The 27,447-nt window shown below is 31.5% G+C and overlaps 1 protein-coding gene across 8 annotated transcripts in view; it reads right to left on the bottom strand.

Moving 5' to 3' along the window:
- The window catches only part of LOC145259827 (putative protein phosphatase 2C T23F11.1), a 338,384-nt gene that overhangs the window by 140,799 nt on the left and 170,138 nt on the right, over positions 1–27,447 (bottom strand). For 6 of the 8 annotated variants that reach the window (XM_080117697.1, XM_080117681.1, XM_080117664.1 and 3 more), the window contains one exon: positions 1,912–2,016. In XM_080117697.1, the coding sequence (XP_079973823.1) occupies positions 1,912–2,014 (103 nt within the window). In that variant the 5' untranslated portion in view covers positions 2,015–2,016. Of the gene's footprint in view, positions 1–1,911; positions 2,017–24,827; positions 25,176–27,447 lie in introns of those variants that run through there. The other 2 variants (XM_080117635.1, XM_080117655.1) reach the window with 2 other exon arrangements.

Raw genomic sequence — 27,447 nt, 5'->3', positions numbered from 1 at the left:
GAGATATTTTATTTATGAAATAAATTAATGGATTTACAGACTTTGCTTTAACTTAAATTAAAAAACAAACTCAAAAGTATGACATTGCAAATATAACATTTAATACAAGGTTGCAGAAAAAAACAGACAACTTATAAAATATTTGTTTCTTTTTTAATTTAAGCAGTAATACAAAATTAGTATTACCATCATCATACATGTTCAGTAGCATTTAACAATTTAGAATGTTATTCTGTGTAGTTGAAGGTTCAGAAAACAGGTGTTGGGGGGGGGGGGGTATTTTAGTTCAATAATTAGATTTTTTGCCCAAATATAGTTAGGCATTTGTTTAATTAAAAAATTTGGACATAGAGGATTATCTTTTAAAAATAATAATTATCAAGAGAATTCATTTGTTTATAAATATTTTTTTTAACTAACAATAGATAATATTGAAAACTTAATTTATCAATTACAGTGAATAAGATTGAACTTACCAAGACTGAAAGAATGTTTTAAAGCTGGAGTATTTTATTAATATTTACTAAATAAAATAAAGGTCTTGGATTAAAATATTTTTACAGCCGATTTAGATTTATTTTCATCTATATCAGAAGAAAGAAACATGTGTAAGATCTTGATCATAACACTCAAATGCAGTTTCAAAAACTTTATAAAAGATATTTTTAAACCATAATTAAGTTGTATTTATTATTCAATAATTAAAAATACATAACAAATATAAAATAAAAAATTTTCTGAATTTTCCAAAAAAAATATCCTTATAATCAAAAAGCTCATTTTTTTTTTCCTTTAAATGTGCTGAATTAAATAAATTATGTTGATCATTTAAATGTTGACATTTAAGCCTTTATGACTTGAATTATGATGTAGATGATTAAAAACTATTTATTGTTAATTTTAGTTAGTTTAAAGGGTAATGATACTATGATTGTCTTCAAACTGGAAAAATTATGAAGTTCAATAGTTAAAGCACCACTGGGAAGTTTTAGATTTCAAAAACTTACCTTGATTATTATCAATAGTGTTTGAGAGAAAACAAAAAGTGTGTTTATGATAACAAACGAAATCCTCCACTCTCTGAGACAGATGGCAGTATACTAAGCAATGGACAGTTGTGATCTGGAGGGATCTGGCATCCACCCAGATACTGAACTAATATGTACAAGGAGTGTTTGAATCAATTCCCACTTTATTTATGCCGTTATATTTATTCACGCAACCACGTCATAAAGGATTAAACATTAGAATAAAGGTTTTCATGAATATAAAAACGTTAAATGTTTTCAGTGACGCTCAACACATTTGTTGTAGAATGATTAGCAAAACTGTACAGGACAACAACTGATACTAGATATAAACAGAGACTAGGATTAAAATTATAAAACAGAAAAAACTATGACACAAGTTTAAACTGAAAAAGAGAACTTCAACTTCTGCCAATCTTCCCCATGAATTTATAGACAAATGATAAAGAAATAAAAATTAGATAAAACAAAAGCTTTTTTTTCTGGTGAATCATCCAAAAATATTTTTAAATTTGAAAAGAGTTGAAAAAGGGAGGAAGTGAAAGAGAAAAGAAAGATAAAGAGTGAGAGGGGGAGGGGTTGAGAAACATCTGAATATTTGATTAAATGCTTTCTTTATAAATGATTATAGAATCGTGATATATCAAGAGAGCAAAAAACAAAACGCCCAGGAAATATTTTTTAAAGTGTCAAAAATTCCAGCCTAAAAAGAAACATTTCATAAAATTAAAAAAAAAAAAAAAAACAATAACAGAAAAGGTGGTGTCTGTGTCATAATCAGAGTATTTTTTATATTTCTTCACAACTCAACAACCACATTGCTGAAATAATTTTTTTTTTAATTACAAAAAAAACTTTAGTTGCATAATTCAATAAAGGATACTAATGCGCCATCCTTGCATGCAGGAGGATCCAACTTTGACATAATGGTTCTCACAACTTGACGTGTTCTTTACAGTCACAGGCTCTGAAAGTGTGTGGCCCATTTCTAGAGAAAGAAAAGAGAAAAGCTGTTATTTTTTATTTTAAATATTAACAGATCAACTAGCATATATTAACAGACAACAAAAGATTAAAAAAAAAGGTAAATTTTCAGTGTTTTATCTTAGTCTAAAACATGAAACAAGAGATCAAAAGGAAAATATTGGTTGGTGTTGAGATGGGAATTAAATGACAATGGTGACTAACTAATTTTAGGCACAAAGAAATATTTTTTTTTTAAAATATGTGGAACAATGTAAAAATACAAGGATACAAAACTTTTTAACTAATTAAAAACAGGATAAAAAGTGGAAGACAAACAAATAGATAGGCAGATAGAATATAGAAGACGTTTCTGCCTGTTAAATAGGGGCAAACGTTATAGCATCTTGAGTGTTTTATGCTCAATAGATGGTTGAATATGGTTAATTTCTGCTCATTTTTGCATTCAACAATAATACCTATTAATCCTCATGTATCGAATGGATAGGAGTGTCAGAATTTGGGGAGAATTTTTGACACCCCTAACAGAAAACTGCGAATAAAATATAAAAAACTTTTAATTTCTCTTTTTAAAGTGGGTTGTTTATTTTCTTTATGGAATATACTGGCAAAATAAACTATTAAAGTCGTTTAAAAAATAATAGAAATATTATTTTTTACTTTTTCAAAAACAGTGTTTACAAAGTGCCTGCGTATGTTCATGCAGCCATTTTGTTTACGTAATGAAATCAATTGAATTTTACGAGTTGAGTTTTTTTTCAATTTTTTCACTTTAAAAATCTATCCAAATTTTTCTATTGGTTCAATTTTTACGATATTTTCAGGTTCAATGTGAAATTTTATGCTCTTTCCAATAAACCAAATATAATATTCTAGACAAGAGTTTTTTTTTTTTAAATTCACCCCCCCCCATTTTGAAATGTCTATTAAAATGAAAATAATTAATTTTCTCACCTTAAATTTATATATCACAAATTGAAGATAAAAGATCAATAAATAAAGTAAGCTAATTTAAAAAAAAAAAAAAAAGAACACTTATTTGCAAATTTACCTGTAAAGTTCAAAGTTTAAAACCCTTTTTTTTAAAACCACGTTGAATTTTTTTTTTAAGTGAAACCTTATCTTGTTATATTGCACAGAAAGTTTAATTTAATTACAACAATTATTTCTATTTCATTCAATGTTTTTTTTTTAGATATTTAAAAAAAATAAATAATTCACTCCATAAAGAAGAAATAAAATATATTAAATCAAAAACTCGTGTATTTCTTTAAGAGAATAAAAAAGAAATAAAAATGTCGTCAACTGTTTATTTTTATCGGAAAAAACTGATAAGTGAAATGGGACTATTTTTCATCTAAGGTGACCCATATTTATTAACTTTTGTTTATAGCCAGCAATAGAAAGAGACATTAATTCTGTCGCTTATAGGCAATGATAGTTCATAACACTAAGAAAGGGAGACTGTTATCTCCCCTGTTTTCCAATTGTTACAAGCTGAAGTCATGAGATTTTTTAATACTAGCATAAAAAAGTATATTATTTAAAAAGGGTATGGAATATAAAATATAAATATGGATAAATTCTTAACAATGAAGAATGGAAGTACCCATTGAATAGTATTTTTTTATAGGTAAGTGATTTTTTGAAATTTATATATACATATATTTTAGCGAAGTAAGTAAAAGTCGTTGATTTTCTTTAAATCTTTTTTAAAGAAAACCGATTTAAAAAACATATTGCATAATTTGCTATTAAACCTGTTATTTTTTGAAAATTTGGTCTTTGCTTCTTTAATTGAAAAAAAAATTAGGGTTTCAATTATATTTTTCAAGTAGTTATAAGCTTTGAAAAATAGGAGGTCAAATTATTCAATTTTTTATATTGCGTTTTTAATGGCGTTTTCTGACACTCCTACCAAATGGATAACATAATATTTAATTCGCTACACCTTATCATAAGTCCTTACAAAATTTCAACCAAATCAGCCCAGTAGTTTCCAAGAAAAAGTGGAACTGACAGACAAAGAAAAAAAAATTACATATATATATTATGAAAAAATTAGTTTAAGCGGTATAATTTTCTTTACTGTCAGTAAGTAGTGGGCTCCTTAGCTCAGACATTCAACACTTCTTGTGACGGAAGTAATCTAGCATTCAGGTTTTATTTATTCAATTTGGGTCAGTTCTATATTTAGAATACAATGAATACTATTTTCATAGAAATATCAATAAACTCACATTTGCTGCACATTATTGTCTTTTCTGTTCAAAAAACTAATTTTTTTGTGCTGTCCAGAAAAATATCAGCTTTATTAAAACATTTGTTGATTAAAAATATTTCTCATTCCATGGAATTTACACGGGTCCTGTTAGCATATAGGTATTATATTAAGAAAAAAATAAATGAAACATACACCCTCTGTAGCTTTCTTTACAGAAAAACCAAGAAACAATTTTTGTTATATATTTTGGTAATTTGTTAAAAAAACAAAAGAAATTATTATGTTATTTAATATTTTCCAATATTGAAGTAATTTATGTATGAACATAATTACCTTTTCTAAATTAGAAAAAACAAACAACAAAAAGGTTATTTTATATGGTCTTTCGATATTTAAAATCAAGGGATTTGATTTTGTGTGAGAGACGTGCAGAAATGCTCAAGAATTGTGTGTCAGTATTTCAGTTGGACCAATCTCCAGCAAAAATGAGATCGTCCAAAGGCTAGAAAAAGATAAGTCGTTCAGGGAGTAACTGTTGAGGTTGCTCTGGTAGTGTTGGGTCATATCAATGGAATTATTCACTTCGTGTCAGGTCATGTTAACAGTTGTTTGGGATTATGTTGGGTTTTGTTGATACAGTTGTTTGAGATCATGTCAATAGAGTTGTTCAAGATCATGCCGGGTTGTGTCGACAAAGTTGTTAACACTGAGTTGTGTAGGTTTCGTCCCATCTTTTCCCTCATGAAGCTCCATTTTTTATAAGCATAAACATGAATTCCCAATTAAAAACTGTTTAGCTCATGAAAGAAATAAACGATAAAAGTCAAATAAATTATATATTCTCAAGTCATCTAAAACGGTTACTTTATATTTTTCACCTTTATTATTAAAGGCAGGAAAAGATTTTAATGAATATTTTTTTTAATTATTATTTTTTTTTTTTTTTCACACTTTAGAAAGATCACAGATGGGGAGACTCATTTTTTCTTTTTATAGCTAATGTAATGGTTGTTATCACCACCAATAAATTCAGTTTTGACAATAAAGCATTAGAAAAACTTTGTTATTGCATTCAATGTGAACTTATTTTTTTAAAGAAATTATTCAAGATAATTTAAGTTGTTGGTGTACGTTTAGGTAGTAAACGCATACATGTGTAAACGGAACTAGAAGTTATCAAATTTCAAACGTTTCCATTAAATTGCTCTAATCAAACCGTTATAAAAATGATTAGTTAAAAGTAAAAAAAAAAAAAAAAAAAAAAAAAAACACATGATGTAACCCTATAAGAAAAATGTTATGCCAAATAAAAATCTTAACCCTGTTTAAAATGTTAAAACTTTTAAAACCCGATAAAAAAAACTGAAATAAGGAAATTGTAATTTAAGATTTTGAAACAACCCTGTTCAAAAAAAAAAAAAAAAAAAAAAAAAAAAAAAAAAAAAAAGGCATCGTTACGTGTACTCGAACATGAAAACTAAAGCTTACAGAACAATCTCTTAATTCACTGCCCCACAACGCTGACAGCGAAATAACATAAATTCTTTTATTTAAAGCAATTTAAAAAATAATGCTTGACATGCATGCACAGTTTTCAAAGTCGTTTAGAAAGGCACGATTTTTCCAACCCTTCCTTGGTTTAAACGTTTATTTCTATATCAAATAATTGAACGATTTTTTCTAATTCTCACATTATTCGGCAGAGACATCGCTCTTTCAGATGGTACTGATCTCGACCCATTCCAATGCAGCTGAGAAAAGCTTTTGCATGACATAAAAACACACACTTTGTCTTTTATATTATAGACTAGCAATTATTTGAAAATTGCTGTAATAAAAGCTGGAAAGGCACTGTATTAAATTAAATAAAAATTGAATAAAAATACCCTTGCCTTTCGATAGAAAATGATCTAAACACAATGGAACAATCTAGCTTTCAATTTATTCTTAGAGCACACTGTCACTCCATTTTATCAAGCTGTCAAAAACCCTGATTACCTTGCATAGTCACACACATTCATTCATCGGTTTTGAAATCTAACAGTCTCAGGAAATTTGCCTCTGCATACAGCGACTGTCTTTTTGTAATGGCATATGCCAACCGTAACCACTTACACACCGTGGCCTCTATAAGATCACCAAATATGATCCAACAACTCGTCTAGAGAAGACTCTTTTGTCTCACAGATCTCTATACATCAGATGCATTCTCTGAAATGTTTGGAGTTTTTTCTTTTTTTTTTTTTGTTCAGTAACGATACAAAATTGAAACTATTGCAAACATTCTAATTGGTTCATTTCCTTTTACTATATTTTAATTCTTTAAGAACAAAATAAAACCAAAAAAATAAATAATGCAATAAATTGATCCTCATTTCAAAAATCATTCCTGGAACTTACAGACTTCCAATTACAGACTTCATTTTTAACATTTAAACATCAGGTATAAGTAGTTTGGTCATGATAGGTGAAAAGCAAAGCAAAGAAAAAATTATGACCAAGTATATCTTCATTAAATATTTAGAATATGGTGAGAAGCGTAAGAAAGCAACAAATTCCATGTATTGTTGAACAATTCTGCTGCTTTGCACCATAAAAACATTTATTTTTAATAATCTGACACAGCATGCAATTTCCTTGATACCAAAGTTAATTTGTGTTAAATTTTCCTCTCAAAGAGCATAGAAATAGAATATGGCATTGAAAGTTTAAACCTACAAAGTATATTATGTGCACAGTCATTAGTACACACACACACACTTTAAATTGATTCTTGTTTACAAATAAATTTACAAAATAGCAAAAAGAGAATAGTCTTTCCAACCAGATTTTTATTTTTATATTATACACATATATATATATATATACGTACATGCAAACAAGATATCAGTAGAGAGTTGTCCTAACCATCTGTCACTATGCAGTCATAATTTACCAAAATTGATAGCCAAGCTTATGGCTTCATTACTGTTAATGTTATTCATTAATCAATATTTTCAAGCATTTGAGATAGGAGGAGCAGCAAATAGATAGAATAGATATTTACAACGGAATGGAAATACAGAGTTAATTTAAGTAGTTAAACAATTTAAAGATTAACCTTTATACTTTTCCTTCAAGAAAAGTAAACACCTCTGGCATTGCCACTGTGTACTCCCTGTTGTCAACCCCTAGATTACCCTCCCTTTTTTTATTGATTAAGGGAAAATAATTATAATAGTTATTTTCTTTCATTTCTTAAAAACTGTTTTCGTCCCCTTCAGTCACTAGTCCAAACGAATGAATGATTACAGTAATGTGTTTACTCAAAGTCTGACCAAGGGGATACTGAAACAGAATATACATGGTGAGTTGGTAAAACAGAATATACATGGTGAGTAGCTAAAACTCTGAAACAACCAGAGACAACTTCCCTTTATATAAGAAATCGAACATACTAAAAATAACAAAAACTAGAAATATTAAACACATTATCTACAGAGATAATAAAATGATGAAATCCATTAGCAAAATATAGATTGACAAAAAAGAAAAATAACCTTGAGCAAAAGATTAAAAAAATATTGCACATAAGAAAATGTCAATAAGTCTTCCAACATTAGAATCACAATTCTTAAAGACGCCAAAAATGAAGGTGTAAGAGGGATTGGGAGGAGTAATTTAATGTAGTAAAAATGGTAAACTAGAACTGGAGTTTAACGGGGGGGGGGCAGGTGATTCGACTTATTTGTAATAAAAGTGTTTTCGTTTGCAGAAAATCAGTGTGAAAAAAGGCATTGTTATTATACTATGAAAAGAATCTGATCATATTTCTCATATAGAATGTTTCTGATACAAATGAAACGTGAACCTAGCAATAATCAGCTAAGGTTGATTTACTCGAGTTTTATGGACACACACATACACAATTGAAAAATAAAAAGTGATGTGATTTGCATAGGCATATGCAAATTTAAACAATCTGAAGATCTCCATCATTCCAGTAAAATCGATCTCATGAACAAGAATTTCAAAACCTACCTGGTGAATATACTCGGTGAACCAAATACAAGAGAAATACACACAGTTGCATTCTAAGGAACGGTTAGAATCTTAAAAAGATCTCTTGGTAGGAGTGAGTGAAATTGTAGGTGAAAGAATGTCTGGCATCCAGTAAGATGCTCCATCCCCTTGACAAATAAAATAAGAAAATTAAAACAAAAGCCAGATTAGGGACTTTGGACACAATATAAGAATTAACATGTTTGTCAATAGAAAAAAAGTCAGCATCAGTGTTTCAGAGTGATTTGTTGTTTGTTGCCTGTGACAATGTCAAGTGTGTGTTCTGGTATTTATGCATTTTTTGTTTTATTTTGTATTTTTACCGATTAATTTTAAGCTTATTTTCAAATATCTATCCAATATCTAAAAATCAATAACTAAAAATTTGTCAATACTCAACATTTAGAAAAAAAAAATATTTTAACAAGAATAGATTCATTCTAAAAAAGTATCCATTCAATTTGCGCATGTAGCGATGTAAACATAAAAGACTGACGGGTAGACCTTCTTATGCTTTAGATGCATCTAAAATAAAATTCAATGTATTCAATCAAGTATGAGAGACTGACCAAGCCTGCTATAATGAAACAAGAACTTATCTAATAGTGGAATTCATACTTAGGATTAGAAAAGATAGCAATGGTATTAAATACAACAATATCAAATTTGTAAGAGTTTGACATGCTTAGAACAGGTATGTAAAACTCAGAGTCCAATAAAGACCATAGGAGTCACTAAGTTATTAGAGCCACACTAGTACAATTATGATTGAAATCGTTTATTAAAAAATTATTTCTAGAATATTTTTCTTTTAATTTACAGATATGCAATAGTTTGGTTCTAACAAAAGAAATCAGCATGACATGTGTTCTGGATTCCAGTATAACAAACATTTTTAATTTATGATTCAATTCTGAATGCAACACCAACAACTCATGCATATAATTTACAAGAATTCAAAATTGAAAAGTATTCAAGTATGTTTTGTCACCTCATGACGACAATCTTTGGTATGTCCGGCTGAAATTTCTGTGCAGTTCCAAGTTTTATCAAAGAAAACTAGTGATAATCAATCAACCTAAGTTTTTGACATAAATGATTAGAATGTAATTACTTGTAACTGCTTTCATAATAACGATAGAAATAACTCAAAATACATTGTAGCCATAATGTTTTAAAGTTTCTATTAGTGGAGAAAAAATCCTAAAGCGAAGATATAAGAAATTCTCACTGTTTCCAACACGTCTTATATTTTGATATCCCCCTCCTCACTTCTTCAAAGTTGCTGTCTGTGCAGGCAGCAAATAAGCCTGCAATGGACCTTCGGATGACCTTCGGGCAGATGTTTGATATGCCTCATCTAGAAGACGTGAAAACAAATGAAATGCTTGAAAAGTGAAAATATAAATCTCGTAAAGAGTTCAATATACTGATAGGTTGGAAACAAATGCCTTGCTGATTTAAAGTCTTTTTTACAGAAAGATAAAAAGAAACCCAAAAGTTAAAAACTGTTTAGGTTGCAATGATCAGATTTTAGTGTTTAAATAATTCACTGCTCATGTCATTCTATTTTATCAGTCAACAGAATAGAATGTTTTTGTTTATACAATTGCTGGGCGTCTTAAATAACAATGTATCATGGAATAAACACAGTCTGCTACTTGTACATACATTTCTAATTGGCATGTTGCTGGAGACTCATGTTGCATAACACTTCCAATTCAACAAATAGTAAAGAAACATTAATTATGGCGATACTTCTTACAAAATGAAGGTACTATTTGCCAATAGGCATCAATTTACAAAGCAGGGTTTATGCTTATTGGGTAATCAAATTTTTAAAAAATCCTGATAATTACGTTAAATGATACTATAATAAAAACTAGCAGGACCCATTAACCGGCGTTTCCTGGTGGAAGCATGTCCCCCACCTCGTAAAAAATTAAACTACTGTGGTTGTTGGTGGCCAAACTCCCAACTTCCTCATGTTAAGAACAGTTTTTGGAATAGACATTACCAACCTCATGTTAAGAATGGCTTTTGGAACAGACATCTCAATGTGGCCATGTTAAGAATGGCTTTTGGAACAGACATCTCAATGTGGCCATGTTAAGAATGGCTTTGTGAATAGATACCCCATTTTTTAATTGGGGGGTAGGAGTTAAAATATTTGCCCAAAATTTAACCTTGATATTTGTTGTCAGCACACCCACCCACAAATACTATAAACAAAAAAAAAGGGGGAGCAGTGTCAGTCAGTTTTTTTTTAAAACTTGTGCTAAGTGTTTTGTTCACCATGTAATGAAATGTCTTGTAAAACTAGACTCAAAACGCTATTTAATGACAAATCCACTCCTTGTGAAACGGGCACTAGGCATTGTTTATTGAAAATATTCATTTTGACTTAAAATTAAAGTTTAGTTATATATAAATCAAGCAAAACTAATTCATTTCGTAAAAATAAAATTATTCTAAAATTTTGGCCTATGTTAAGTTGTTTCTTTTTTCAATAAACATTGTTCAGCACAGTATTCATTTTACAAGGCATTCACATATGAACAAAATTTGCCATTTCGTTACAAAAATATTTTTTGCTTTAATTTTTTAGTAACAAAAACATATGCAAAGGTTTAAAAATTACAGATTGCTATACCATAACCTCCCCTAATAAAAGATGGCATTAAGTTTTTCATTCTGCCCATCTTCAAATAGTTTTGATTAGAAATAAATGCTGCAATTGTTTCATATTTTCGTTAAACTTTCATTTCACGTTCAGTGGCAAGAACTTCTTTCAAATTCGAATGAAAAAAAAAAAAATCTGCATTTTAAGATTTTAATTTTGTAACAATTTTATAAATAATGTAATTATTCTAACAATTTTTAGCCTGAAATACTTGTATTAGAAATTGATAATTAAATAAAGGAAAACACGCAGACATCTGTAATAAGATGGATTTGTTAGAAAATCATCTCATATAAAAACTAGTAAAAATTTCAAATGAGGGCAATTGATATACTTTCTGTTTTTATTTTATAAATTGGTATTTTGCTAATGATACCGTTATTTGTTTTTTTTTTATAAAAATAAAATGTTCATTTCAAAATTTTCTTTTCCTTCTATGAATTATAATATCTATAATATAAAGAGCAGTTATATGTGCATATGTTCTTACGTCCAGCTAAGACTAAAAAATGACAAAAACATCCGCAAAGTTGATATTTGCTTGATCAGCATTGAACCAAATGAATATCTAAAATTAGCTGGACGCCTGGCGTTACCGTCATAAAATATGCTGAAATATATTTTAATAATACGAAATATGCATAAATTATTATAGCGTCAATTACCATTTCTAAAGAAATCTAGTTTATTAACACTTTGATTTATTAATTTTTGAAGATTAAATTCTCAATTTTTGGAATACATGTTTTTTTTAATTATTTCTTTACATACATAAATATTTTGTTTCAGTTTAAATTAAACGGTAGTTTTTATTTCAAAGATAATCTAATGAAAAAGAACGAATTTGATTTATTTTAAACAGGTTTTGAATGTTTAGTTCACAAGCGATTCTATTTTTCCCATACCTATGAAGACACAAGGAAAAAAAAACAATACACTGCATAAATCTAACAAATCTTTTGTTTAAAATAACCTATATAGTGTTCAAACAATTTTCATATTATAAAAGACGATGATTGCATAGGAATTCTACACAAAAACAGGTTTGTATGTCTGTAGAAGAATAAGGCAGATAGCAGTAGCAGCCGCCCATTACAACCAAAAAGAAAACTCAAGACAATTTAGGTCTGTCTTTAAACAAACAAAAAAAACTTTATTCATATAAATAAGCAGTTCCAATTTCGTTCAAGTACCATACGCCCTCTGCGAAGCTTAAATCTAAAAATGAGAAAATCAGATCAGTAAAAATTATTCAGATTAATAGAACTAATTAAAGCTAAATATATCTTAAATAGGTAAAGCCCCATATATAACTACCAGTAATTTTATTAGACATAAATAGAAAGAGCTTATATCAATTACAATATTAATTAAAATACATAATTGAAAATCATATCTAGTAATTTATGAATATCTGTTTTTTGTATAATGTAACCTTATAATCATAAAATATATATACCACATAACACACACACATATATATATATCAACATATACATACATCATATATACATTACATTACATATAAACATAATACATTAATGTTTTAAAGAAGAATGACTTCCAATTTTATTTAAAATTTATTATTTGGCATTACTCAAGTGTCCAATATGTTAAAAATAACTTACAATGGACTGAAGTTAAATCATAAATTCAGATTTTTTTATTAGAATTGTAAATAAACTTTGTTGTAGTCTGTTCTTTAATGTGAAAAAAATCCAGCTCCCTATTAAAATTGAACCGAACTAGAAAGATTTCTCTTTCGCTGACTGAGGACAAAAAATATGAAGTGTAGTATCAGAACTACAATATATGCAAGAGCATAGAAAGAACATGGCAGACCTAGAGAAGTCAAACGTCCAAAAAATCTATCCTTTGGGGATAATTGTAGTTCCTGTAGTGATCATCAGCAAAAGGTTGATTCATCAGAGAGAACATGATAGAAAATTCCAAGACATCAGCACTAGAAACTCTAAGCTACTTTTGGTTCTTTCATTCCTGTGCCTTTTGGATACTTAGTGGCATATTGAAGTGCCGATATAGAGTACAACTGAGAACTATTGCTTTATGCTCATCGACTTCTTTTACATCCCGAGCTGATACCTTTGACTTTGACAATGTTTGACATGGGGGTCATCGAAATTTTGGCTGTACTCATGTGACACCAGGCTGATAAAGTCCATCCTCTTAAAGTTTGTTGTGGAATAAAAATGTCCTCCTTAACCAGATAGTATCACCTCTCATGTGTTTGTTTAATCTGGAAATAAAGAACAATGTTGCCCGAGCAGCTCACTGATGAAGGGAAGACAGATACATGTACAAACAAATAAAATTGTAAAATCACACCGATAGTCCAAGCATTCACAGACACACACAAAATAAAATCTTTATTTTGGTTTAAAAATATGCATTATTTTTCAAAACTAAAACTCAAGCCTTTTATAAATAGAGAAGGGTAGTTATCTTTGGTTCTGAATATGACTTCAGGGATTTGCAACTCATAATTTAGTGAATGATCAATTAAAATTTTTCTTTTCAGCTTTTTAGTAAAATTTATTTGTTTAATAAAAATGGGGAAGGCAGCAGGCGCACAGTTTTCCTAATTTTATTCAGCAATGCTTTATATATATACCCAGGCAAGATCACTCGGGATCATCCAAATAAAATCTACTTGCCTCAACCAGCATGTAATCTAATTGGTTGCTGGTATACCTTGACATACATTAGAGGCTAGAATTATGTCGATCACTGCCTCAACTGTTCCATTTTCCTGCTTTCCAACTGACTACAATATGGTCGTCTTTAAGTCCAACGTGAACAAGTTCTTAATGAGCCATCTGTTTAAATAATCCAATTTACCAAATTTCCACTACTAACGATTACTATGATATTTTCCCATTGACTACTGTACACTCATTAACCCTTATCCTCAAGTGGCCTCTGGGCCTTGATAAGTAGTAACTCCTTTATAAAAAAAAAAAAAAAAAGCCTGAATTTTCCTTTGCACTCAATTGCCTGACATCTGTCACTTTTTGAGAGCAGTAACCTTTGAGCCGTCTTCTTGACCTCTCATCAGGTCATACTTATGAGTTCTGGTCAAAACATGTTAACAGGTCTAGGATCTAAATTTCTTTTCACTAAACTTGATTCTCATAAACCTGTGCAAATAATTGTGATTCTCCCAGTGTAGTTTCTCAAATGCAGACAAGTGCTTTTGTTATCCTAAATCCTTCATAAGGTCCAAGCAATTTACCATACACAAGAATTCATATGTTCACTATTGAAAATTATTTTCACTTTTAAGAAGCTTATTTCGAAACAGCTTTTAAATTGATTGTTTTGTGGATTTTTGTATGAAAATTATTTGATTTCAGGGACATTCCCTGTTTTTCTTTTCTTTCTTTTTAATACTACTTGCTTGTTTATAACCTCAGTATAAACCTAATACTTAATATACTTATCTGCTCCCCCCTCAAAGAAAAAACTGCCATTCTTCCCTATATACTTGATAGCGTGTATACTTGGCCCACTCAAATAAGGTAGGCGAAATTCCCTGAGCAATGTGACCTCAAACTTTATGATGGTCACTCCTCCACTTTCTTGTTCTCTGTCTTTCCTTCCTGTTTCCACATTGTATGAAACACAATGTGTCTGAGAAGCGGTCTATTTTACGGTTCTGAAAGTTCTTGCCAAAAATGGTGCCCTGTAACTTCTACTTGTCAGTCATAAGAAACTTATTTTAAAATCACTTTTAAATTGACTGTTTTTGCATGAAAATTATTTTTTTTTTTTTTAATTTCTTTGGATATTATTTTGCTTGTTTTTAAACTAGTTATAAATCTAAGTCATACTTTGTATACTAACCTGCTCCTCATCACAAAAATAAATATATGAATGCAATATTCCTTCCAGATCCCTATTTCTAACAATATGTAGCATATATATATATATATATATTCTATTATATCGAGGAAAGATGACTGTATGTTAGTGTGTGTATGTATGTCTACTAAAAACTTTCATTAGTCACATCGGACCAGGTCGAAACCAGTACCATCTGAAAGAATAATCCCTCGGATGCATAATATGTGAAAATTAGAAAACAAAAAGAAAATTCTGTGGTGGTTAATTGGACCACTTTTTGCAAGATGGATTCATTTTAGCGTCGCGTTTTCCGCAAGTCATGCGTGCATAATTCACTAAAACTGTGTTTTCCAACATCATGATGTCATAAGCACCCGTGGCCGGAACGGCAAATGTATTTGGCAGAAACTTTTTTCCCTTTTTCGTGTTTCAGGTTCGAGCCCAGCTGCCACGACCTCTTTTTTTTTTTTTTTTTCTTCTCGATCGCATGGGAACTCACTGCTATTTTGATTGAAAGAAAAGTTGTTTTGATTCATTTATTTTTTAAGGAGGGGGGTACCGCACAAGCAACAAAAAGTGCTCAATATCCAGAAAATAGCTCTTTGTATCCCTTCTGCCGAAATATCTGGTGAGGAGGTTGTCACATACTTTTTTTGGGGGGGGGGGTCCCTTCTTAGTATAGCAACTGTGTCCAAACCGAACTTTATGTCGACCTGGGCAACACCAGATATCCATGCTAGTATATACAGGGTGTCCCAACAGAAGCTGATGGTTAAAAAAAAAAAAAAAAAAAAAAATTCATAACTTTCTTAATTTTTTATATTTTCTTTTATTTTTTCAAATCATCTAGAGCAACCCTTCCAAGGTCATCAGGAGTCGTTACACTACCAAGGAGCGGATATTGATCGTAGAGTCATATTTTCGGTTGAATGAGTCAATATTAGAAACTCAAAGAGAATTTCGACAAAACTTCAACACAAGAAATTCCCCTACTCCAAATGCAATAAAAGCTATGGTGGCTCGATTTCATGAGCAAGGGTTTGTATGAGACCTTCCTAAATCTGGCAGACTCCATATGGCAAGAAGTGATGAGAATCGTCATAGATTAGCAAAGAGTGTGGCCGAGGATCCATCCACATCGGTAAGGAGATGAAGTCAAATTGGGGTCTCTGGATCAATATGATTCCAGCAGGACGGTGCAACGGCGCATACGGCACGAGAAACATTAAATCTGCTCCAGGACTTATTCGGCAACCAAATAATTTCTCATAACCGAGATAAATTGGCCACCCCGGTCGCCAGATCCCACATGTGCAGATTTCTTCCTTTGGAGTTACCTAACAGAGCGAGTATACGCAAACAAACCAGCCACAATAAATGCCCTTAAAAACAATATAGAGGAGAAAATTAGGGCCATAAGCCCTGAAACATTAAGTGATGTGCTGGACAATGTCCTGCAGAGAGCACAAGAGTGTGAAAATGAAAATGGTGGACATTTGAGTAACATCATTTTTCATAGCTAAAATTAGACCTTGTGAAAAACATACCCTAGATTAAGTTGTGTAATTAGAATACGTAGATTATGATATCTTACTATATCTCAAAAAATCACGGAGGCTCATCTACCTACATATGAAAATTGGTAAGCATAACTTAAATTTTGAGGAAGTTAATCCAATTTAAAATCCGTCAGCTTCTTTTGGGACACCCTGTATATATAACAAAAATTCATTCTTTCAACCTGACTAAACCAACAGTCTCCTGTTCTGCACACATCTCCCAATACTGTCCAGATTTAATCTTTCTATGGAGTGATAAACCTAAGCCTGTTTTTAATGTTCACGATTACACAGCAATTGTATCATTTATAAGGAAAACAAATACACCAAAATAACTATATTTTATAGCTGAGAAACGAAGGTAAATATACAGCCTATATTTTACTTGTTAAAAAGGAAAAATGATGACAAATAGTGAAATTAAGGATGCAGGTAGGAAAATAAATCATTTGTAAATGCATTTTTGTCACTTGTGCAAATGACCTGGGCCCAACATAAATGCAAAAAAAATCACTCATTTAGCAGCTCACGTACCTTCAAAGGAACAAACATGTCCACATTTGATTTAAGATAACAGGCAGTTCTTTTTTTCTTTTTTTGTTTGTTTTTTCTGTTTTGTTACATATTTCGTTTGTTCCATTTGATTTGCTATGAGGATCATTTTTCAGATGTTCAATTTTTTACAGCTCAACTTAGTAAATCAAACCAAGACATTGTGTGTAAAATTAAAAAAAAAAAAAAAAAAAAAAAAAAAATGAAAGAAAAGGTGAGTGGAAGAAGCAGAAATCTTTGCCTAAGCCTTATGTGATGAGTAAAAATAATCCTTTTGTTTTTCTTAAAGATTTAATACACTCAACCGACAACTTGATAGTGCACACAAAAATAGAAAATTACATAAGTCCCTTTTCCCATCAGTAAAATAATCAGGCAGCTGCAAGATTAAAAAAGATAAACTGTAAACTAAAACAACACAGAAACTCATTCAAGGAATTTTAAGCAAAGCAAATAATATTTAAAGAAAACGAAACAAAAAAAAAAAAAACAGTATTTATCCGTGTAAAATTAAACTATTTAAATCTATAAACTAAAATCCTGTGCAAAAATGATGACATCAATAAAGGATGCTGTCATTGATTAAAAAATCTCAGAGAAGGAATCAAATGAACATTTATCTATAACTTTGAAACTCCTTGCTTATTAATGGTGGCCGGGGACTCATTGGAAGCATATAAGGAAGTGGAATAAAAGGTAATCAATTTGATTAAAAATAATTTTAAGTTTTGGGGGTCTAGGAGTCCCAAATGCTTAAGTTGGATTTATCAAAACAAATTCCTAAAAAATAAAAAAAATTTTTAGACATCTTGATAAATAATCATTGACAGTAGTTGAGAGCTCATTAGAAGAATTATGAGAAAATGGAACACAGAGAAATCGATTTGATTTTTACAAATCCCACATTTTCAGTTCGGGCCCCAAAACCATAAGTTGGGGATATTAAGTCGAAATGGTAAACAAAAGGATTTTATAATTGATTATGGTGACTCCGGGCATATTATTGGAAACATGGAGAAATCAATTTGATTTTTTTCTTTTTTAATTCAAGATAGGCCTGGCCCCAAAAACATCAAATTTTGAGATATTAGACTGAAATCCTTTAAAGCATCTAAGATATGATTTTATGAATTATGAAATAAATGTTTAGTAACACTGAATAGAGAAACTTGGTCACATCTTTAAAAATATTATTACACAAGTTGAATTTGAAAATTTAGAAAACTGAATATTTTATAAATTTTTATTAAATGATTAAAATTATTTGTTTTCTGAGATTTTTTTTGGTAAAATAATTTATTCAGTGTGTGTGTGTGTGCGTGTGCGTGTGATTTTGTTGGTAGCATTAATCCGAAAGGTCAGCCCCTTGTGGAGAGAGAAATGTATAAGTTCAATATTGTAGACGGTTAGTGCTAAGTCTGAATCCACGTTTATTTTATATACCTTTTTCTCCCGAAGGGCTGACCCCTCAGATTATTATCACCAAGAAAATGAAGAGAAAGAAGAAAAAAAACACGGTCTTATTCTATGAAAAAATTGTTTTAACAAAACTTTTCATAAAACAAAACCATCTCACTCATTTAAAAAAAAAAAAAATTATATAACACTAGCGAGGGGTACCCGGCGTTGCCCGGGTTTTTGTAGGTATGTGTGAAAAAAAAACCCGAAGAAAAACAGGTGCCCGTGAAAAAAAAAACAAAACCTTGACAACGTGCAGTTGGAAAATAGTAAAGTGTGAAAAAAAAAAAAAAAAAAACAGGTGCGCGTTTTTGATTGGCATGACGGCAATAGGTATTCAGCAGTTAGCATTTTGTGCGGGACAGTTTTTAATGCGGTCAATAAATCGGTTTGTTTGTTTTTAAAAACCCGCTCCCTCGTCTCGAAATGAAAGCTACCGTCTGATATGACGAAGTCGACATTGCCCAACATTACTTAGCTCTTTAGAGACCATTGGCTCTGGGCCTGTGATTAGAGTCGAGTTTCGCTTTTTGTTTATACCGAAAACCGAATGTAACGCGTGCCAATGCGGGAAATGGTTTTTTTTTTTTTTTTTACATAAGCATCACCACATTATCAAGGCCAAGAGGCCACTCAAGGATAAGGGTTAAAGAGTGTACAGTAGAAATTGGACAATATAGTAATCATTAGTAATGAAAATTTGGTAAATTTGATAACTTATATGGAACGGCTCATCAAGAACTTATTTACGTTAGACTTGAACACAACCATATTGTAGTCAGCCGGAAAGCAGGAAAACGGAAGACAATTCCACAGGCGTGCAGTTCTAAGAAAGAAGCTTTGTTCATGGAATCTACGTTTAGATTTAGGCACAGATAAAGACTGGGGGGAATTACTGATAGTGTTTACAGCTAGACGAGTGTTTCTTGTGAAAGTCTGGCGAGGGGGGACCATAGATTGAAGCTCAGTTGAACATTTTCTATGAAAACAACAATGCATCAGAGACAAACTCGCAACATCTCTTCTGTGAGATAGAGGTTGCAAGGAAGAGAAAAGGACATCTCCTACGAGGCTACGAAGTCTATTTTGAACTCTATCAAGGCAGGACAAGTCCTTTCTAGCAGCTCCTGTCCAGATGTGGCAACAGTATTCCATCCTTGGACGTACCTGGCTCTTATATAGATAGAGAATAGCATCAGCAGTGAGATATCTACCGGATCGATAGAAAGATCCCACCATTTTTCCAGCGGCCTTGGCAACAGATTTGATGTATGTGTTCCATTTAAGATCAGGAGTAATGGTCAAGCCAAGAAGCTTATCAAAACTTGAGGCCTCCTGAAGACGAGAGCCATTCATTTCAATTGATGCCAGATGTGGATCAGAATGTTGATGATGTAAAGAGAGAAGCTTGGTTTTAGATGCATTAAAAGTAACCAGCCACTCCTTACCCCATTGTACTACATGCTCAAGATCAGAGGAGAGAGAATTGGAGAGAACTTGGTCGTTTACTGTCTTAGATGTGCTACCATAAATGGTAGTGTCGTCAGCATAAATGTCTACAAATGATGTAAGGATGTGATTTGGAAGATCATTAATGTCGATCAAGAAAAGAGTTGGGCCCAGGATGGACCCCTGAGGGACACCGGCATTAATACTGTGAGCTTCTGATTTTTGCCCCTCAACTACTATCAGAAAGAAATGATTTAATAATTGAGAAGACATTTCCAGCTATACCATAGCTAGAGATCTTATGAAGTAAACCTTTATGCCATACCCTATCAAAGGCCTTAGATATGTCAAGAGCAATTGCTCTAGAAAGGTTGCCTCCGTCGAGAGATTTGCTAATCCTATGAGATATAACTGTAAGCACATCTGCTGTAGATCTAGCAGAACAGAAACCATATTGAGTGTCACTAAGGTTATTTTTGTTGAGATGGTTGATTACTTCTGTATTTAACACAGATTCTAGCAACTTACTCATGACGCACGGGAGACTTATTGGCCTGTACTGAGAGGGGGATGAGCGATCACCTGAATTCTTAAATACAGGACATACTGATGAAATTTTCCAGGGAGATGGGAAACTATTCTCCTTAAGACAACGTTTAAACAGTTTTGTAAGTATGGGCGCTAGTTCAGGTTGAAGTTTTTTGAGTACTATAATTGGAATACCGTCAGAGCCAGTTGCTTTACTGGAATCAAGGTTTTTGATTAGCTTGGCAACATCACGTACAGATATACGTATATCACATAGCGTGTTTTCTGATACAGGAGGAAATATTGAGGGTCGGCAGCCTTGATCGCAAAGGGTAGAATTAGCTGCAAAGTTCTTGACAAAGAGTTTGGCTTTGTCTGATGCTGACGAGATTACCTCAGGTCCATTGATAATAGTTGGGATGGAGCACACGCTTCTGTTCAGGATTCTGTTTGCTATTTGCCAAAACTGGTGGGAACCAAGCCGCTGCTCAGCTACTTTGGACTTAACAGATTGAGCATACAACTCTCTTGCGTTCTTTATTACTTTCTTACAATGGTTGCTGGCAGTCCTGAAAGCGGCTTTAGTTTCCATGCATCTATTACGTTGGAAACAGTGGAAAAAGTGATTTCTGTGCGCAATGGCAGCAGCACATTCTGGAGAGAACCATGGCTGGCTGTTAGGTTTTTGCTGAAACTTTTTCGAGGGTATGAAACGGTCAATACCTACAATTAACCATTCCGTCAGGTCTAATACTATAGAGGACACATCCTTTTTAAACATGGAATGCAGAGGTAGATCCGATATAAATGTACGGAAGCTATCCCAGTCAGCCTTAGTGTATCGATATACTGTACGATGGAGAGGTATGTCTGGGGACTTATTACATTTCATTTTTATCTTAATTGATACAACAGAGTGGTCGGAAGATCCAAGAGGCGACAGAACAGAAACTGAACATAGTTCAGGGCAAGTTGTGAGAAAAAGGTCTAGTAGGCTCGCATACTGGCCGTCATTGTCGGGCACACGGGTGGGTTCCTGAACAATCTGAGTGAGGTCATAGGCAATGGAGAAATCATGACAGAACCTCCCCTCATCATCGGTCTTGTTTGAGTGGGTCAACCATTCGACGTTGTGAACATTGAAGTCTCCACATACGTGAATGTTAGCTGAAGGATAAGCAGATAGGACTTGGTCAATTTTCTCAGATATGCTTTGAAAGATAGTAACTCCGCTGTTATGGAAATGTCGAATAATTAACACTTGAAAGTCAATAAAATTAAATAGACAGGCGAGCTCTGTGGTTAACTCTGAGATATTACAATTTATAGATGATATAAAAAGTTTTAAGAAGTTGTGAAGCAAGCGAGCGCTTCTCTGAAAGAAGCCTTTTGTGGAAATCAAGGAAAAGCGTACATACATACATTTTCGCTTTTATATTTATAGATTATACATATAAAATTCAACACAAATGTCACAGACAATGACAAATCAATATGTAAAATACATCAAAACCTATATTCACTGTTAACTTGGCGGGTGTGACCCGATGGGGACCGGGCGATGCCGGGAGACCATGCTAGTTGATTAAAGAACAGCTTGTAGTCTGGGTGGCCCATTGACACGGATTCAGAATTCGCACGGCTGGACTCTAATGATGATGATGGTTTGATATTGTTTTAAACAAAATACATGTTTCTTGGTGGATAATCAAAATGATCTCCCCTCCCCGAGAATGGATACTACTTTTGTACAATCATAATTTAAAATGACATTTGAATAAAATTAATTTTAGAAAATTAAAAGATCTTTACTTTCAATAGCATTCCTCCAAGTTTTTAACTTAAATCACTAATTTTCCTCTAGTTTATGCAAATCCTAACAAGTTCTCTGTACACTGAAAAAGCTTTCTCTATATCCACAAAAGCGAAATACAGGGTTTTTTTTATTAAGATATTTATTTTGAATTTATCTTGAGATAAATATGGCTCCAGTAGTTCTTTAGATAAAGTGTCCACTTTTATGTCACTGTGAGTTCAAATCTCAAACTAAGACATTTGATTTTTTTTTGTTGTTTTTTTTTTTTAAGCGTTCCATTTATTTCTTAAACAATATTGACCATTATCATCATAAACCTAAATATTTTTTAATATTTTTTTTTAAATTGATTGAGAAATATTTAATAAATGTTCTGAACTTCTAATTTGTGGCTAAAAAGTTCAAGAAAAGTTGACAAACTCCGAAGTACAGTGGTACTTCAATTTATAATAAATAGCTTTAGATTTCAAACAAGTCCAAGTAAAATATTTTATTGATAAATGCTAAGCAAATATATAATTCAAGATAAAAAGAAAAAAACATCAGTAATAAAAATTGTTGAGGATGAACCTTAAAAATCTAACTTTTTTTTGTACTTTGGAATCGTATTGATTAATTACTAACATTTCTAATAGTTTTTTTTAATGTTTAGATAAAGAATGTATTTACCATGTTAATTCACCCTAAATCGGACCCCCATGACCATTTTAATTTCATAAGTTTTCCAAACTGAAACGATTTACATATGACCAAGTCTCAAACATGTTAACATTGTTTTCAAATAAACATGTCGCAGCATAGAAAATAGCTACTTTTTTTTTTTTAAGAAAAGTGTGTGGGTGTGTCTGTGTCTCTCTCTAAGGATATTTGCCAATAATAACATGCACTGTTTGTAGAGATGACTGACAATTAAAGATTTGGGAAAGCAGCCAAATGTCAAATGAGAAAACGAATTTTAAAATGGAGAAAGAAAAGATGTTTCTTTTACAAGAAATTTAATAGTTAAAAAAACTATACAATCAACAGAAGGAAAAGGGAGGATAATTTCTGGAAAATACAATGTGATCTCTCTTGACAATTGAAAAGCAACATATCTGCCTTTATTCATTTTAAGGTTTAACCTGTTAGTACTGATGTTATTGGTATGTATATACAATATTCCTATCTCCAGGGATGCCAATAGCTAATGGCAAAAGTAGTGTGGGTATGTGCATGCACGCAGAGAAAGGACAATGCAAAAAAAAACTAATTTTTCGTAAGCAACTGCAATTAGTTTCAATTAAAGGATACCGAGTGCGAATATGAAGGGAGGAGGATAACAAATCTAACTTCCCTACTCCCGTCATGAATCAGTTGAAATCTTAGCTTTCATAGCAAAATTAATAATTTCAGCTTTTCATAAAAGGGAAAGAAAAGCAGAAGGAAAGATAAAGAGAAGACTAAAGAAAGGAGAGGAAAAAAAAGAGAAGAAAGAAGGAGAGAAAAGTCAATCTAATAATGATGACAATCTAAGTCCCTAAAAAAACGTGAATTTCTATCAAAAAGCCAAGAACTCAAATCGATGGGAAGCTCTAGCGAATAAAATGGAAATTCATTTTGGTGCTTATGCATTGTACGATCCGTGATTTCCACAAAATTACTTGGGTACGCTCAGCAGCTGACATAAATAACCAGAAAAGGCTGTTCGCAATGTTAGGAATAAACGTGCTGCCGATTTTTGAGCTCATATGAATCAAAGCAGACAACTTTTTCATAAATTAGAAGAAATAAAAAATTTCATTTCAATCGCGCGAGTTAGATAAATGATCATTTTTTCCCCCCCTCGTTGGTTTTCAAAATTGAGGAATGCTCGGACAGCCTTTTTTTCAGCTGCCGAGTGAGCCCGACCCAACTTTGTGGAAATCGTGGACGTACAATGCATAAATACCTTAATTTTTTCTGAATTAAAAAAAAACGATCTGTAGCATTTTATTTTGTCACCCCAATCAATTAGTCCATTTTTTTTATCCCATCTTGCAACAATTCCAGTGTCACCATTGATCACATGTGTTCATGATGATTAAATGTTAATAACAGATGGACAATACCACCAAAAGTTCATAAAGAAACAAGGGTAGTTATCCAAAACCTGACCCAATTTTCAGCAACTCTGCGTCTGTATCTCCCAGCATATGACGGTAAGCAACCGGATGATACATTTTCAGAATGCTAGAAGTATACAGGTAGATAGAAAAATTAAATTTGAATGCATTTGGTAAAAGCTCTCGACTATTAACCTTACATCATGATTACCAATATTTTTTGTGTATCCTTTAGTAAGGATTCTTGTTTCCAAACTTAATCTGGTTTGCTGAAGTTTTTTACAAAAATTAAAATATTTAATAAGTTAGCCAAATATTTCCTTAGAAAAATCGATTACATTTATTTACAATATAAAAACTTTCATTTTTTTTTTCACATCTTAAACAGAAAAAAAAAGTAGAAATTTTTGTAAAATGATTAATTTACTGTTGCAAAAAACATGAAAAAAAAAATCAATTTTTTATAATTAGAATTCCAACAAATTGGTCCCCTTACGATTAATAAGTCACTAAATAACAAAAAGCTCTAGTAATGAAAATAAAGGTATCAACTTCTTTACCACAGAGGAAACTTTCAGGATGGCAACGACAGCTTGGTATGTTCAATAATAATAGGGTAAGATTGTTCCTTGCTATTAGTACCATGCAACGCAGGTCAATTTGATGATGAGCACTGGCAAATAACTTCCATTAATCCCAGGCCATAAAGAGAAATTACTTGGTTATGGGAACAGATCTGTGTATCGAAAAATGTTTTTGTGAAAATAAGCAAGTAGGTATTTACCTCCCTCACACCACGCGATATAAATATATCTAGTGTACACTACTAAAACTCTGTGGATTATGTTTGCTATCTTGCTTTGTATGTTGTCACCATGAACACTGAATGACATCACTAAAAATGAATGGGAGTTGACAAAAATTACATCATAAAAGGTGAATGGATGAATATTTCCATAATTGATGACTACTGCTTTATCAACCAGTGTCAAAGTAAAGAAATTATACATCCAACAACAGGCTAAAAGGTGGTTTAGTATATAATATATATGTGGTATGGATAGTATTGATGTTAGAAGTTTTTGGCCTTCGGGACAAGATCAAAGTGTAGTATCTGTTCTTCAGATGCTGCACTTCTATTTCTTGTTCTCTTTCGGTGGAGGAGAAATCCTTCACGACTGAGACAATTTTTATTTTTGTACCTTTTCTCCACGTTAAAAAACGACCCTGGTGTCTAACTCTGTCCCGTGGGGAGGCATAGTAAATAGGTACAATCACAGATCATAATTTGAATCAGAGCATGACTGTTGTAAAATAAAAGTTCTTTTTAAAGAGTATTAAATTTTATATTGTAACAAAAATCAGTTTAATGTGTAGCGAAAACAGAAGACCCATACATGTAAACAATAGCTAATACATAAGACTAAAATACCAAGATAAAAAAGTACATTAACTTCTCTACATACGAGCTACTCTATTCACGAGAAATTCTAGATGTTTTCCAAGCAAAAATCTTGACCTACATATGAGAAAATCCAAGTTACGAGAATTTCAAGATGCTACCACTAGATGGCCGAGTGGTTGAGACCGCTTAGCATTTTATTTCCTTAATATCATCTTATTTATCTTGTTACTATTAAAGCAGAGTTTTAATTTATTTGAATATTTTTGCTAACAAAACACGTTTATACTTTTAAATATCCAACATTAATTTCCATTAAAATAATATTTTTGAGGTAGAAAATTAAAGCAATAAACAAAATATATAGTGAATTTAAACTAATCTGTCAAATACGTTTAAAATTTTATAACCGATCAAGGTCAAAGATTCAATATCAGAATTTTACATTATATTTTGCCTAGTGTTGTATTAAAATTTATTTCTAAAATATTCAGTGGTAAAAAATAAATTTTAAATTAATTTCCTTTTAATTAAGTCAATTACATCAGTGTGAAAATATTACAAATTAAATCTTTAAAAGACAAGTACTAGTTGTCTTTCCTTGCGATTACTATTGAACTTGAAAACCATTAATCACAACTTTTGTTAGAGTTTAGGGAAAAATTAATGAGTGAACTTTTAGAAATTTGTTATAAAAACAAAATTTTTAATACATAATTTTTTTTTTAATTTGAGAAAAAGTAAACTAGTTTTCAGAAAAAAATCTGGTCCCATTAGTTTTCTGCTTTTATGAAAACAGCAATTTTGATAAAATCAAAACACTAATAGATTAACAGACTAAAAGACTGTGATAAAAACAAGTTCTTTCTAATTAATATTAGAGATTATGAACGGCAATTGATTTATTAACATGACTGAACTGTTATTCTCATTGTAGAACTTTTTACATAGACAATTTATCTGGTTGTACTCTTGACTTTTTCCAAATGTAATTAAAAAGAAAAGAATTAATGCCAACACAACTTTACTAGAACACAAACAATCTCTCAAAATAAAAAGTGTGGCAATAATATATCTCTCAATGATACTTTAAAATATTTCACATATTTGGGGTAATCTATGCTATTTTTCTAAACTTCTTTATTTTACTCAAATCATCAAGTAGCATTCATTACAATGTGTTAGATGAGAAGAGACAATTTAAAGTTAAACATAAAAACCTTCCATATATTTCATGACAAAAATGGTCTTATTTAAAAGGGATACTTTTTATAATACTCATTTAATTACTTTAATCAGATCAGAAAGTTGCCAGCCAAACAGATCACAAAGGCTACCAGTGATGAATGCCACCTTCTTCCAATTTCTACATTGAACTGAGGTTCAAAGATCAAAGTCAAGGAGAAGCTTCTTCAGCAATGTCTAGACCATAACAACATCAAGAGACCAGACTGAAGCTAGTGGTTAGGTAGCTACAGAATTACTCCCCTCCTATTAACATGAGAATCACTCCTTTCTGAAGCTGTCGTTCCTCACTCAGAAACACCCTGAATCAAGTAGATGACATTCAACCGTATGCAAACAGAAATGGGGCAGTCAAAATTTACTATGAGCATACAAAACTGACCCACTCATCTGCATATGTTGAGTGAAGGACCATAGATGTGTTACATGATAAGGGCTGTACCCTTTTCATGTAAGTATAAAAATAGAGAGATCTAGTTAAAATGAAAATGAAATAGAATAGACGGAATTCGAACCTCGTAAATTAGGTTTAG

The sequence above is a fragment of the Euprymna scolopes genome, chromosome 3 (genome assembly GCF_053919585.1).
Source record: "Euprymna scolopes isolate OS-2025 chromosome 3, ASM5391958v1, whole genome shotgun sequence".
Taxonomy (NCBI): Eukaryota; Metazoa; Mollusca; class Cephalopoda; order Sepiida; family Sepiolidae; genus Euprymna; species Euprymna scolopes.
The sequence above is the reverse complement of the archived record's forward strand: the minus strand, read 5'-3'. Positions and strand labels throughout refer to the sequence as shown.